Source organism: Myotis yumanensis, unplaced genomic scaffold, assembly GCF_028538775.1.
Source record: "Myotis yumanensis isolate MYYU_CA2020_CCGP unplaced genomic scaffold, mMyoYum1.0.hap1 SCAF_19, whole genome shotgun sequence".
NCBI classification, from domain to species: domain Eukaryota; kingdom Metazoa; phylum Chordata; class Mammalia; order Chiroptera; family Vespertilionidae; genus Myotis; species Myotis yumanensis.
This window is the reverse complement of record NW_027223770.1, coordinates 16,869,237-16,884,329: the sequence shown is the minus strand read 5'-3', so window position 1 is coordinate 16,884,329 and position 15,093 is coordinate 16,869,237. Positions and strand designations below refer to the sequence as shown.

Sequence of the window (15,093 nt, the reverse complement as noted above, 5' to 3'; positions counted from 1 at the left end):
TGAGGGCAGGTTGAACTTGGTTAGGGACTTAGGGGAAAGAGGCAGGTGCATTTGAATACAGGCTGCCCCTTTAAGAGAGAAACAGTCTCCTTTCTCCTCCAGCCACCCCCACACACACGTGTGCTTGAACGCATGCAGGTGTGAGGAGCCTGAGCAAAAACAAGGGTCTTTTCTCCACACACTGAAGTGTGTAACTGTCACATTCGCAGGCCCTAGGGCAGATGCCACAGTGAGCCTCCCTTACGTCTGTCCCAGGTGGGGCAGCCAGGCCAGCCTGTGAGCCACCAGTAGGGCCTGCTACCCAGCCTGCCATGGACATGGATAGCTGGACAGACTTGTGCCTCACCTTCCATGAATGCTGATGGGGTCTACCTCTGAGAGAAACTGCTGACATTCATGGGAAACGCTGCTGAACTTGGTCAGCCCTCCATAATAATCAGGCAGAGCATGCTTGGCGAGGAGCATGAATGATTAGGGAAGAAAAAGCACATTGGAGGAAAGAGGATCTAAGTCTGTCTGTGGCCAAGATTTCCCCAAACCATAAATGTCTGTCATACTTTCACTTGCAAAGCAGCTTGCATCTGCTCTTTCTGGGCCTACCTACTTTGAGTTAGAGCCAGGACTTCTCGGTTATTCCTAACGCGAGCAGATCTCAACCGGCCGTTCTTATCTGCAGTATTGAGAGCAGTTCACACTCGTCTGCTTTCATCTTTTGTATGGTTTTTGGTTTTTTGTGTGCCTCCAACTCTCTCCTTTTTCAAAGTTGCCATATAAAAGGCCGATTTAATTCTTGGAAGAATAATTAAATTTTATCTAGTGCTTTTGCTGTTTTCTTTTGAGTTCTATCTTTTACTTGTCTTGCTTTGAAAAGTCTGCTTTGGAAATATATTTTCTATTGCTTTATTCTTCTCTTTAATTTCATTTTTGTATTTTATATTGTTCCCAACTGTTCTACACTGTCGTAAAAAATATATATATACATACACATATTCATATTCCCTCATGATTTAGACTTAACTTATATCTCTATAAAGTAGGAAGGAGCAGGGACAGTCTAGGAATGGGAACACTAAAGGCCATAGAGTTGAATCAGTTGCCTAAGCTCGCAGTGAATCAGGGAGAAATTTGGATCAAAGCCGTGGACCACTGATTCCCATTCTGGGCTCTCCCGAAGGCATGGGGCTATTTTAATTCTGTAGGATGCTGTCTGCTGTCATCTCAGCCCTCCGCTGCTTAACCTGCTTTATTGTTATTTTTTGATGCTTTCTCCTATCTTTTGGTCTCACGTGTCAGCAAACCATAGACTTGGCATCAGAGGATGGTTTTCATGGCTTGTAGAGCTGTTTTCTAACTTGTTTCCACTGTTGGATGCTGGTTAGAACACCAGTATGTTAATGGTTTTTCAGGTACCTGTAGGAATGTCTGTTTTTTTGTGGTTCTGAGTTGAATTTTTAGAGCTTCTATCCCCAATTGCTGCCCTTGCGTGACTAGCCATTGATAAGGGATCAGATGTAGAGGACACATTGACTATATAGTGAGTCATTAAACCAAGGCCTGTTGGCTCATTATAGAATGTACTGCACATGGACTATGTTGGAGCTGAGATGAGACTGGGTCGGGGTAGGGGCAAAGGAAAGGCACAATCTCAAGCAGTCCTGCCCTTCCTTTTCTTAAAATAAAATCTTCCCAGTCCTTTGGTTGCCAAACAATCCAGCATAAGATCCCTTGACTTTTTCAGTCCCAGACAGAAGGGTTGTACAGCTTCAGACGGAGTTGGGTCCACAGGGCAAGAAGCTGCCAGGATGTTTTCTGTTGGATTCGTCAGAAAACTTCATTCAACAAGGACTTAATGGACATGGAGAGATTTGGGAAATGTCTTGTGACTGATCATTTAGAAGGGGGTTGACAGAAAGGGGGTGATGCTTAGACTGGGGTCACCCGCCCCACCCTCAGAGTTGGGAGCTCTGACAGTGAGTAGCATGAGAAGAAGACACACTGATGAACACGTGGGTGGGTCATTTCTGGAGTTGAGTGTTCTGTTTTCGCCACCATCGTTTGGCTGTGGGTAGACACCTGGGTGGCAGGGAGGGGCAGCCAGGCCCGTTCCCCTGCTGCAGGAGCACCTGGCAGATGTGTGCTCTCAGGGTAGAGGCAGCCCTGTTGCAAGGGTGACCAACCATGAGAGTTTCATAGGTTAAAATAAACGTGGTGTTTGATTTGACTTTGAGAGTCAAGCTGAAGAGATTAGCTTCTCAAAGTAGCAAATGAATCCCCAAAGGACAGGAGGTGTGGTAGTTTTTATTTGGGGGAGCGTGTTGATGAAACGTAGCCAGGAGTCACCCCTGCTGTTTGGTCCCAAATATAGTTTTAAGAGAGAGAAGCAATTTGAGTAGCTTTTTAAGTCCTAATACCTTTTTCGGGGAGGGGGGGGGGGCGTTATTGTAGTCTACAGTTCAGTACATGTTTATTGGGCACATGTCATGGTATGGTAAGCTTTGGTAAATGCTTGCAGGGAGCAGATAAATGGAGTCATTGAACAGCAAACAGCTTTTGTTGTTGTTAATCTTCACCTGAAGATATTTTCCCATTGATTTTTAGAGAGAGGGAAAGCAGAGAGAAACATCAATGTAAGAGAAACACATTGATTGGTTGCCTCCTGCATGAGCCCCGATCAGGGCCCAGGCTGGGGAGGAGTGTGTGCCCTTGACGGGAATTAAGCCCGGGACCCTTTGGTCTGCAGGTCGACGCTCTATCCACTGAGCCACACCAGCTAGGGCAGCAAGTAGCGTTGTCATGATTGGTGTCTGTTGGTGAGGCACCATTCTAGGCTTTGCATGTGAGCCCTTGAGCATATATTCTAGCAGTGAGGGTGGGCCTAGAGCAAGCCGTCAGGTTGGTCTTGTAAGCAAACCGCAGTGGGAGGAAGCCCACCAGAGTGACTGCCCTGAGCTCACCTCCCTCTGTGTGGAAGTCAGCTCTTCCGTGTGCCAAGCACTAGGGCACAGGTGGCAGATGAGAGCTTGCAGTTGAAGTGAGAAGGCAGACCTGCGGCCCCGCCCTGAATTCACTAAGGGTGAGTTCATGGTCAAGGCAGGCAACCTCCGAGCCTGGAAAATGAGAGGAGAGATACTGACAAATGACCACCTTATTGTCGAGAGCATCTTGATAATAGTTCTCCTAACCCATTTCTGTATATTTCTTTAAGTTGCCCACTTCTTAGATTCAGAGTATGGAAGCAAAAAAGCAGGGGTTTTTATTTGTTTGTTTGTTTTGTTTTTTTAATAGCCAACTCTCACGGAGATGTATTGGCAGGCCTTCCAGTGACTTGACAAGGAGAAGGGACTTAAAATGTAACCAAAATGAGTAGGAATTTATCTGAAGCTTTGCCTTTGGGAGAGAGAGAGAGAGAGAGAGAGAGAGAGAGAGAGAGAGAAAGGAAGGGAGGGAGGGAGGGAAGGAGGAAGGAAGGAAGGAAGGAAGGAAGGAAGGAAGGAAGGAAGGAAGGAAGGAAGGAAGGAAGATAGATTGTGGCCTTGGATTTGAAGTGCCTTGAGCGTCCTCTCTGGAGGGAACCATTCTCATGGGATTGGCTGTTGGTCTGGGATGCCTCCAGGTACCCACCTGATATTTCTTCTTCTGAGTTGTATCAAGTGCTTCAAATCAGGACTGTGAATGTTATACTAGGAATTTTCCTCATATCCAGAGCTGAGAAGAACAAAGCAGGCAGGGGAAATCCCCCTACTGCAGCCAGAGGAAGGGAAGGAGGGGGAGGAGGAGGAGGCAGACGCAGGGTGTGGAGGCGCAGGGAGTTGGGGGTGTGTGTGCGGTGCCCTCCCCCCCAGTTCTTTGGAGAGAGACTTCCTTCTAACAGGGACCCCTCTGTTGTTGTGGCTCAGAGCTGCGACTTGAGAGGCATAGTCTGCCAGTGATGCCACCGGATTCCTGATGCGTGACACCCCGGGCAGCCTGCTGAAGGCCGCCCTTGACTGCCCGGGGCCCCCAGACAGGGATGCCATTGTGAGTCACATTTAGTCTGTGAGCTCCCTCGGCCCATGACGGGCACTATTCTTAGCACCATTCTCTGCTCCCTGGGACAAAGGTCACCGGGACCCCAGTCTGGTTGGGTGGTTGGCTGACACTGGGCCCAGGCGTGAGAGGAGGTGCAGGAAGGATGGAGGGGGAGGCTTTGCGAAGTTAGGAGATGTTGGAGCAAGGGTGAGGGGTGGAGCCCTGGGCCCTGGGGACGGACACCCAGCCGCACAGAAACACCCGTGGGCGAGCCTGTCGCTCAGAGCGCTGGCCTCATCCAGTGTTTGCACACATCTGGGGCACCCGAGGCTCCTGGACTTGGATGTTGCTGGGGAGTCTATAGAGTTAGTGTGCACCCCCAGCCCAGAGCTCCCTCCAGGCTGTGGGCCTCCAGGTGGCCCCGGATCGCCTTCCCAACCTTAAGTGAGGGTGACACATTGTGGAAACAGGCTCCTGTGTCAGGCTGTCCACTGGTCCAAGCCCACCCTGGGGCCTTCTTGCTGGGGGACTATTCCATGTCCTTCCTGTTCCTGCCGCTCCCACAGCTAAGGGGCCATTCAGGGCTCAGCACATGTTCTGGAAAGGGCTCAGGACCACGGATTCCCCTGTTGGTACCACGTGGGCTTTCTGGAGGGTAGGGAGTGGCCTGCAGGAAGCCCAGGTGGAGAGCCCTGGGTGCCCTTCCATTCCAGGTGGCTCAAAGGGGTTTTCCTCAAGGCCTGGGGGGAGGAGGCAGCCGACCACCGCTGTGCTGACTTGGTTACTGTGACGCTGAGCAGCCGACCATCCCCTCTAGGTCCTGTGCTTGCTTCAGGCATCTGCCTCTCCTGCCTCTGATCCCTCTTTCCTTTGGTGTCAATAGAAGAAAAGACTAGAGCTCCCGAATGTCACAGTGTGATGTTCTTTATGAACAAAGGTGTGAACTCACAGTGAGGAAACCCCCCTGCAGACAGGGCCTCACCCTGGCCCCGACCCTGTGTGCAGACACCAGGGCTCGGCTCTACAGAGCGGGGCTGGGGCCGGGCAGATGCTGCCCAGGCGGACACCTCAGTCCAGGGAACGGCACAGGCAGGACGACCAGCCACAGGCCCTCCTCTGTCTGCGACCCTGTCCCCTCTCTACATTAAGGCTGCCCAGCCCAGAGGTGGCGTGCAGGCTCCTGGGCCCTACCCTCCCGGACTTGGACTTGCCCAGGTAGAAGCTGGTACTTCCTTCCCTTTCCTTCGCTTGGTATCACTAGCCCTCTCCTCCCCAAAGGGATTTTAAGATAAATCATGTGAGGGAGCTTTTAAGGTAAATGGTGGGAGGGAGAAGGAATGACATGAACGGCTTGCACAGGGGACCTAGCCAACTGGATGGGAAGTGTCACCCGTGGAGGTGGATGCCAAGGTCCCTGGCTGTCCTTCGTCCTGTGGCTGCTGGGGAAGGTGAGGAAGAGAAGGTGTTTTTTAAAAGTGGGTCCTTTTATCCCTTGGATTCGTGTGACCAGGCAGGCCAATTCGACGTCAGCCTCCAGGTGGTCTTCTCTGGGGTGGACGTGGTATGGAGCTAAGAATGTGGGGGTCAGACTGCGTGGGTTCCATCACGGCCACTCCACTTCTGTTGTGAGTGGCGTTGGCCAACGCCGGTGGGCACGCCGCACTGTTTTCTGTGCTGTAACGTGGGAAGAACAAATACGTTCACCGTAGCAGCTACCCATGGAGTTACTGTGAGGAGGAAGTGAGAAGGGTATAAGCATCAACACAGTGTCCGGTGCATAGTAGGTGTGCACGAAATCATAGCACTTAAGAGCATTGCAGCTCCTCCCTCTGTCTTATGTCTGTGGTCTGGGGACCTGACTCAGATGAGGACAGCAGACTCCAGGGCTCATTTACATAAATTTGGGGCAGTTGATTTTTCTCCCTCTGTCCCTCCTCGGGGGGTCCTGGTGGATGTATAGTCATTTTGCACTTCATCAGGAAGCCTATTATATCACAAGGGGTTTTGCGGCTGCTTTTTTTTTTCTATCAGAAATCCCGTAGCATCTCTCAATAGAGATTTGTTTTCTTACACCTTCTGCCCGTCAGAGTGGCTTTTCAGTGGGTTCCTCACATAATGTTGCCTTTAGTCCCGTGAGCCCAGGTAGGGAGTAGTAGCTGGTGACTTTAATTCAACTTATAAGAAATATGCAAATGTGTGTGAGTGGCCCACCCAGTGGTTTTTCAAGGAGGGGTGGAGACAGAGGAGGATAAGGCTTAAGTCATCCAGCACTCAGGGCTGTGTTTTCTAAAGTTCATTTGTTTTGTAGGCATTTGCTGAATTGTTTCATTCTGGGGTACGTGTAGGGTATTTCTTGCATGAAGGTTTCAAAGAGCTCAAGGTGCGTTTTTGAAGGAGGATGCAGTGATATTTCACGTGCCCTGTTTCGCGTGGGGTGTGCAGGGGAGGAGCGCTGGGCCCACCACCAGGAAGCAGTTACTGAAGGAGCGCTTCCCAGATGGCAGATCACAGCACAGAGCAGTCACTGCTTCCTCACAGGTGTCTGGCCAGGTGGCCCTGTGCCTGGAGTCTGACGGCCTGGACACTGGACCCAGAAGCACCGTTTTCTAACTGTGCTCGGAGCAAAGTCATGTGACTTTTCTGAGCTCCTTTTTCACAGATAGAATGGGAACAGCAAGGCGGCTGTGTGTCATGTACAGAGGAGTGGGCAGTGGACTTTAGGAGCGAGCGACGTGATGCATATGCATGGGCCTTATAGACGTGAAAGGTAGAAGAAGAGGTTACCCTGATCGATCATAGAGGACATTTCCCTTTTAGATGGAGAGGGAACCAACCTAAAGCTGGTGTTTTATTGGGTCTCAGTTTACTTTGGATCAGACACATTTGAAACTCAGGTGAAGGGTTAGAAGTTTAAAAAGTCAGTTTTTACAATGTGAGTCGGAGCATCCCCAGCCTCCTTCATCTGCATAGGCAGGTACTCTCAGTCCTGCCCTGGCTTCTGAGACGGTGTGCAGGGCCTGTTGAACCAGTATTTCTCTCTCTGGTGCACTCATGAGGCATAGGAATCAGTCAACATTGTCCTTTCTTTTTAAGATTTTCAAAATTGGTTTTTAGAGAGAGAGGAAGGGAGAGGGAAAGAGAGAGAAGGTGAGAGCGAAACGTAACATCCATCCGATGGGTCCAGCACACTCCCCCCCCAAGCCCCCAACTGAGGATTGAGCCTGAAATCCAGGCATGTTCCCGAGTGCATGGGATGACACCCAATTAACTGGGCCACAATGCCCAGGGCAGCTTGGTCATTTCTGAATAAAAAGTTATCCTAAAAGGAAATCTATGTAGCAGGAATCTTCTAGCATAGATAAATTGACATTGAGTATGCCAGGCCTTCCAGAACTACAATAGTGGTAGTGTTGTTGGCTAAGACAAGACAATGTGTGTGTGTGCATGTGTGTGTGTGTGTAAATTAGAATATACTGGACTCAGGAAGAATTTAATAGTCGTCACCTGACCTTCGAGGATTTCTGGGTGGCAAGTTGATGACTTGATTCTTTCCTCTCTCTGTTTGGATGCTTGCCTATGTGTGACCTGGGAGGACAGGATGGTGCTGGAGAGGAATATGGTGACCCAACTAAGTCCTTGTTACATAAGTCTAAGATCTTCCCTCTTGCAAATCAGGGGCCAAAGGCTCCCTCTAGAGAGGAGTGCTTATGAGGTTTGACTTCCGATTGGAACTCGCAATGGGCATTCCTTGGTTAATACCTTTTTTTTTTAACTTCTTGAGGCAAAATGACTTAATTGTAAAGGCCCAAAGGACCACGCTGCCTCAGAGGATAGAGTCAGTGTTTTCTTTCTAGAGTCTGCTTAGCAAGAAATGTGGCCTGACCCTTCAGCCACTCAACAGAAGGCAGTTGCTCTATTGTCTTGTGTTTTTCTTCTCCTTTGGGTGGGAGCGTCTTCCCCTTCTCGGTCTGTGTGAGTTGTAGCGCCTCCTCCCTGTGTCCTGTGTGTTGCCTGCCTTTTCTCCTGGCTGGATGGACAGGGGAGAGGGAGAGCTGGGTCCTGGGATCCGGGGCTGAGAGGGCTGGGCCTCTGGAGTAATGAGTCAATGCCTTGTGTTCCAGGCAGTGGACCGATCCAGCTGTGGCAGTTTCTTCTGGAATTACTCACTGATAAGTCCTGCCAGTCTTTTATCAGCTGGACAGGAGATGGCTGGGAATTCAAGCTCTCTGACCCAGATGAGGTAAGGAGGGAGGGAGCCCAGAGTGCTGTGCGAGAGAGAACTCTGGAAGAGGCTGTGTGATGCCGAGGACATTTTCTAGGATTCCCATCCCAGCTCTGCCACTTGCTAGCTGTGTGACCTCCTGCAAGTTGCATAGCCCATCTGAGTCTTAGTCTCTTTACTTGGAAAATAGAGAAAATCTCTACATTGCCCATTGTTCTTGGATTGCCCAATAGGATGCACTGGGGTCTCAGGCACATAATCATCCTTCGTAAATACGAGTTGTCTTCTATTACTCAGTCCTTCTCCTGGCCTCACGGCTCTGTGAAGCTGAAAGGGCTCAGACAACTCAGGAGGCTTTGGGAAAATGGGTGCAATTTGTTCATTAAGCCATTCTTTGTTCCAACAAATGCTTAGTGAGTGGTTGCTCTCTGCCATGCCCAATGCTGATGATAAAAATGGAGAGCCAACCACTCGGTGTGGCGCACCTGAGAAGAATTGTGCCCCAGAACAGAAACCTGCATCCTGTTGATGAAGGGCAGGTGTGCCTGCAGCTCAGCGCTCCTCCAGCCCCTCACATTCCAAAGCAGGGACATTCTCTCTCTTTAAAAAAAAGATATTTTTATTGATTTTAGAAGGAAAGGGAGAGGGAGAGAAAGATAGAAACATCAATGATGAGAGAGAATCATTGCTGGGCTGCCTCCTGCACACCCACACTGGGGATCGAGCCCACAACCCGGGGCATGTGCCCTGACCAGGAATCGAACTGTGACTTCCTGGTTCATAGGTCAATGCTCAACCACTGAGCACCCGGGCCAGGGACATTCTCTAAATTATACAGGGATGGAATAGAGTCTACAGTGTTGCGTTCCTTTTTCTTTTTGTAAACTTTAATTTGTTAGAAGTCCAGGGTCATTATTTTTCATCAACCTAGAATCAGCGGTCCAGCCATCCTTGCCTGACCCTTCAACATTGGAGTTCAGGAGAGATCAGTCAGGAGAATACCCTCCACGTACATGAACCTCTTCCCGGACTGACTTGAACATCATGGGTCATCATGAATGGCTATAGGCATATAAACATGCATATTGGATTATTTCATAGATTTTTAAACCCCCCTCTCCCATTTTTAATTTCAGGTGGCCAGGAGATGGGGGAAAAGGAAAAACAAGCCCAAGATGAATTATGAGAAACTGAGCCGTGGCCTCCGCTACTATTATGACAAAAACATCATCCACAAGACAGCGGGCAAGCGCTACGTGTACCGCTTTGTGTGTGACCTGCAGAGCCTCCTGGGGTACACGCCCGAGGAGCTCCACGCCATGCTGGATGTCAAGCCGGACGCCGACGAGTGACGGGCACCTGGGGGGCCAGGGAAACTCTGCTGAGACATTTCAAAGACCCACGTCGGTTGGACTCTTACTTTTTAATGGTTATTCTATTTTTAATTTTCCAGACTCATTTTTTTTTTTTACATTCAGGGGTGGGAGCTAAGTGAACTGCAGCTATAATCAATTATGTGTGGTTGGCAAAGGAGAGCCAGGACTGGTGGGGTGGGTGGGACAAGAAATTCTTGAGCAAATTTGCAGGAGAGAGAGAGAAAGGTCTCCATAGAAGCTTGAAGAATCTAGCTTGAGGGAGGACTAGACGCGTATGTCTGATAATTTTTTAAAAATCGTCCCTGGGAAAAAAAAAAGTGCCTCAAGTGATGAACTTATTAGCATAAGCAATTGAGGCATCAGGGTTCATGAGATGGATGAAGGGCAATTCGTTTGCTTCTGTTTTTAGGTCTGGGCGGGGCCAAAAAGAGGGAGGTGGGGTAGGACAATTTGTTTGGGGAGGGAGTGCCCAAAAACCAAGGACTATTTACCTTTTACTCTACTTTTAAAACAAAGGTGGACTTCCGTGGGGGAGGGACCAAAACTGTTTTTGTGTTGAAATTTATTTTATTAAATTTTGTGCCAGTATTTTTTTTCTTCTTAAAAATCGTCTTAAGCTCTAAGGTGGTCTCAGTATTGCAGTATCATGCAAGGTTGTTTTTATTTGCCAGCTGAGGATTCTGTCACAGCGAAAGGAAACTGTTTATATAGACCCCACTGGAAAGGCAAAGTGCTGTCACCGAGGTCGGACCCCAGATCCGGGTGGCTTCATAGATGAAGGAACTAATGATGCTGATCTGGGGACAAGGGACCTGTGCATGTGAATGTCATCTGTAATTTAAAAAAAAATGATCATCACGCCCCTCTACGTATTTGTCGTTAGTGGATTCTCGGGGTTTAGACTTAATGTTGGCTAAGAAGCATTAGGCCTTCAACTTGAATGTATTTGGCAGCCCTGGGTGGGGAGCACAGTGAATCAGGAGCTGGAAAGGTCATCAAGGAGGAAGGTTGACTTGGTTCTTTTCCTATGACTGGGAATCAAAGCTGTGTGCCTGGGCATTACCCCTCGGGTCTTAGGAAGTAAGTCCTGAATGCATGTTATTCCCAACTAACACTTTATCTTTTATGTCTCATCCTCTCAACCTCCCATACTTCTTGCTCCCCCCCACACACAAACACAAACACACACACACACACACACACACACACACACACTCGTATTCAGTGCAGAGAAATGTAAAGCTTTCTGATTGGGGAGTGAACGAGTGACAGCAGACATGAGTTGAAGAGCATATGATAAAGCCATTTAGACTCATTGGGTGTTTGGCGCAATGGAAATTGTGGGTGCCTAGAAGCGAAGGGTGGCTTGGCTGTCTTCCAGAGGAGAAGCGCAAGGCTTTCCTTTGAAGAACTTAGGCTAGTTGAGTGGGATGTCCATCCAGCAAGACCGCACATGCAGAGCGAACAGTGCAGCTGCTGCTCGGGTCTTGCGCTTGGACCGCTGTCGTGGCACAGGGTAAGTGAAGGCTCGTCATGGCAGAAGAGAGGAATGACTAGAAGGCAAAGGAAACATAAGCAAAGGAGCTTGAATGAAGACAATGAGGTGGTCCATGAGATGTGAATATATTTTTAGTTCCCCCATAATTTAAACAACGGAGGCAGCTGTGAAGGGTAATCTGAACATGGGGTTTGGGGTCGGGGGTTGGGGGAGGACCAACATCTAAGTGATGAAGACAAGTTCCTCATTCAATCAGAATCCCCACCATGGCCGAGATGCCTGATTAAAAAGGGTGCGGACCATGGGACGGCTTTGCAGACGGCAGGGAGAGAGGAAGAAGTGGTTAAGGTGGGCTTCTCAGGGCTGGCTTCCCCAGGCTCTAGCTGAGTCACCGGAAGTGCTAACCACTTCCAGCGCATCTTCGGGAACGTGGATTGTTCACTCCAGGTCCTCTCGCAGACCCTGGCTGTCAGGAACTTAGCTCTGTGACTCACGCTGATAAAGCAGAGTGTCTACTTGGAAGGCCCAGGCAGTATCTGCCCAGCTGTGTATTTGGATCTTCTTCCAATTGCAGGTGCCTTAATGAAGCTCTCGAGATGTTTTAGGAGCTGCTCAGGGAGAGTCGGCGGAACTGTTGAACTACATGGTTTTCTCTTAGGTTATTTGATCTTTGTTGGGCATGGGCAAAGGTGTGCGTGCATGTGTAAGTGCCTGTGTGCGTGCATGTGTATGTGCGTGCGCGAGAGCATGTGTGCGTGAGTGCATGTGTGTGTGTGTGTGTTTGCAGACATGCAAAACTGCAGCTGAGATAATACCTGGGTTTTCTAGGTACACCTCTCCACATTTCAGTCACAGGCGCAGGTAGAACCAAAGGCTGGGCATCAGTCATGGCTTGCTGTTTGCAACCAGGCATACAATCACCTGTCCAACTCATCAATCTTCCCTGTTCCATTGATGCCCCAAACTCCCCTCGTGCGAGTGTCTAACCTCTGCAGCCACCCCATGGCAGCTCCGATGTAAGAAAGTGCCTCCCGTGCTCCCCAGCCCGCTTGCTCGCTGCGCCACCTTTCTCTGCAGGTCCACCGTTTTCAGTATTTATAGATTGTTAGTTAAGACCGCTTTGTTGATCTGGCCAGATGCCTTCTTCTCCTTCTGTCCAAAGGCCAGAGACCATCCCAGGAAGAGTGGTGGGTGGTTTATACACTGGAAATGCAGCAGAATTGTTGCATTTATGCTTTTTTTTAAAAAACACACACACACACGTTAGCTTCAGAGGAAGGATGGGCAAATCTGGTGTAGCCGGGGGAAACCCTTGTTTTCTTGGAGATGCCTTCACCCACGTCAGTGCTGGCTGTCGGGTTCAGAGTCCCCTTTGGTTCCCTTCTCCTTGCAGAGGCCGCTGGGGACTTTGGCGCAGGGAGCCCTGGTTGGGTGGCGACGGGGATTGGAGGTAGCATTCCAAGATCAGATGTGCTGTTCCTCACTTTGAAAGTGAGCTCTCCGGGTTTTAGAGCATTAACCTGCCTGTCTTCGTGGTGGAAACGACACCCCCTCTCTTCTAGCCATGCTGTGCATGCTGCTTCCTCCGTTGGGGTCTATATAAATGTGTTAGCTCTTACCTACATTCCAAAGAAGTTTCAAGGAACCATAAGTATATGTATCCAGATACATATATGAAAGATATATATGAAAATGAAACTATCTCTATCAGGAATACTGCCTCAGTTATTGAACTTTTTTTAAAGAATACTTTTTTTTTAAGCTGAGAAATATAGGGGTAAAAAGATGTTATATTGTGTTTGACTATTTTCCAACTTGTATTTTCATATAATTTATATTTTTTAAAAAGCTGAACATTTAAAAGCAAGATGAAAAAAAAAAAAAAAAGGAAAAGCAGGTGCTTTTTAAAACTCAGAACTGAGGTAGCTTAGAGATGTAGCCATTTAAGTGTCTGTTTTGTTTTTGTTTTGTTTTTTTAAATGCAAAAAAGTTTCTTATGGGGGAGTTTTTGTCTGTATTTTAGTAGCTGATGCTGGCACATCATTTCCCTGAAGAGTTTTTTATATACTGTAGCTTGATTTCATATTGTATTTTAAACTGTGTGAGATTAAAGACAAAGAAATTCCTTTATAACGATGTGGGTGTGGCTTGATTCTTTCCCTGTCCGGTGCCTGTGAGAAGCGGGACAAATCAACCAACCACAGAAGCTCAGGAAGGGATGCCATTAGGTTTTGCTGATCTTGTTTGCTCAGGATCCTTCCGAGTAAAAATGTCCCAATAAAGTGAGAACTGCAATAAGAATATAGGGAAGTATGATCGATCTCCCATTCCAGTTCTTGAATACACGGTGTTATCTTTCATGAAATGTCCCTGGCCTTATCACACCTCATTTTCTTCACGTCTGAAGGATTTAGGGCAACGTGAAGACAATTTTTAATGACTCAGCAGATAAACATCTGATTTCAACTAGGTCAAGTTCCTGATACTACCACAGGAAGTTGAACATCTTTCCTGATGCTCTGGACAGGAACAGTTTTCTTGTTTCTTCTTCTTTTTTTAAAATATATTTTTATTGATTTTAGAAAGGGAGGGAAAGGAAGAGAGAAACATCAATGATGAGAGGGAATCATTGATCGGCTGCCTCCTGCACGCCCCCTACTCAAGATGGAGCCTGCAACCTGGGCATGTGCCCTGAACTCGAATCGAACTGTGACCTCATGGATGCTCAGCCACTGAGCTACACCGACTGGGCTCTTGTTTCTTCTGTTACCAATTTTCTCTGCCAATTTGGACCCATCACATCCATCTCCTTGACCCCAGTTCTTTTTTGGGGACTGAAAATTAAGAATGAGCCCCCAGCACCCATAAATACAGTCGTATCTGTAAGTGCTCTGGGGAGGAATGCTGAAACCCCATCTGCATGGTGCTTTTCTCTTACTGTTGAAACTGAGAAGGTGGATGTTTTTAATTAACACCAACATTTGCAACATGAATCCCAACTCACAGCTGGAGAGAGAATTTTTGCTGAATTGTTCACAAAGAGGGCTCTGTTTTTGGAAACTGCTTCTTCGGGCCTGGAGCTTGAGGTTTGCTGAGTGCCCGTTAAGCACCAACTGTGTGGTCTGGTGGTCGGGGAGCCCCATTGGCCACGAGGTGGGCTCTGACATCCCGGTCAAGCCACCACCACTCCCTCAGAGACTCGGGGGGAGATGGCGTGAGGTACTTCTGTGTTTTAGTCTTCAGCTGCAAACCTGGGCAAAGTCACAACTCCTGAGCCAACCTGAGGCCACCTCTGAGCTATTCTCCCCCTACATAAACAGAACACGGAGAATAGGTTTCTGCCTTAGTCAAGGATTTGGGCAGAGAGCTTTCCTTTGATGCCAAGTGGCTTTTATACCCCAAGTATCTGATTTAATGCTGAGCAGGTTAAAAGACATCAGGCATGCTTGAATGAAATCAGCTTAGTCCTCATGTTTCTCAAACTAAGAGTTCAACTGGGGAATGCTTAGGCAAGTGGGCTTTGGTGGTCTTTCTCTCTTTTTTTTAAATGATCACCCAAGGATATATTTATTGATTTTTAGAGAGAGGAAGGGAGAGAGAGAGAAACACTGATCGGTTGCCTTCCATATGTGCCTCAACCTGGGATTCTGGGCATCTAACTCACAACCTAGGTATGTGTCCTGATCGGGAATCAAACCCACAACTTCTTGGTATACAGGACAATACTTCAACCAATTGAGCAACCTTGCCAGGGCTGGTGAGCTCTCTTAGTGATGCTGCTGAGAGCGCCATATTGAAGTGGTGGTGGTAAGGATTGAGGAGAGACAGTATCCCCTAAACCAACCGCAGGGTTTTCAGAAAGCAGGCTAGGGTTTGGATAGAAGGAGATACAGGGAAAAGAGGAGTCATTCAAAAGAAACTGGAGGTAAAAAATCTATAAACTTAACATGCTTTCAGGAGGTTGGGGGAGAAGGCAATTGCCCACGCTA

The 15,093-nt window shown here is 48.3% G+C and overlaps 1 protein-coding gene across 2 annotated transcripts in view; it reads left to right on the top strand.

Annotated features, from left to right (window-relative positions):
• Positions 1 to 13,237, top strand: part of ETS1 (ETS proto-oncogene 1, transcription factor) — a 65,595-nt gene extending 52,358 nt beyond the window's left edge. For both annotated transcript variants that reach the window (XM_070400208.1, XM_070400207.1), the window contains 2 exons: positions 8,130 to 8,248; positions 9,367 to 13,237. In XM_070400208.1, the coding sequence (XP_070256309.1) occupies positions 8,130 to 8,248; positions 9,367 to 9,582 (335 nt within the window). In that variant the 3' untranslated portion in view covers positions 9,583 to 13,237. The remainder of the gene's footprint in view (positions 1 to 8,129; positions 8,249 to 9,366) is intronic.
• The last annotated feature ends 1,856 nt before the right edge of the window (positions 13,238 to 15,093 follow it).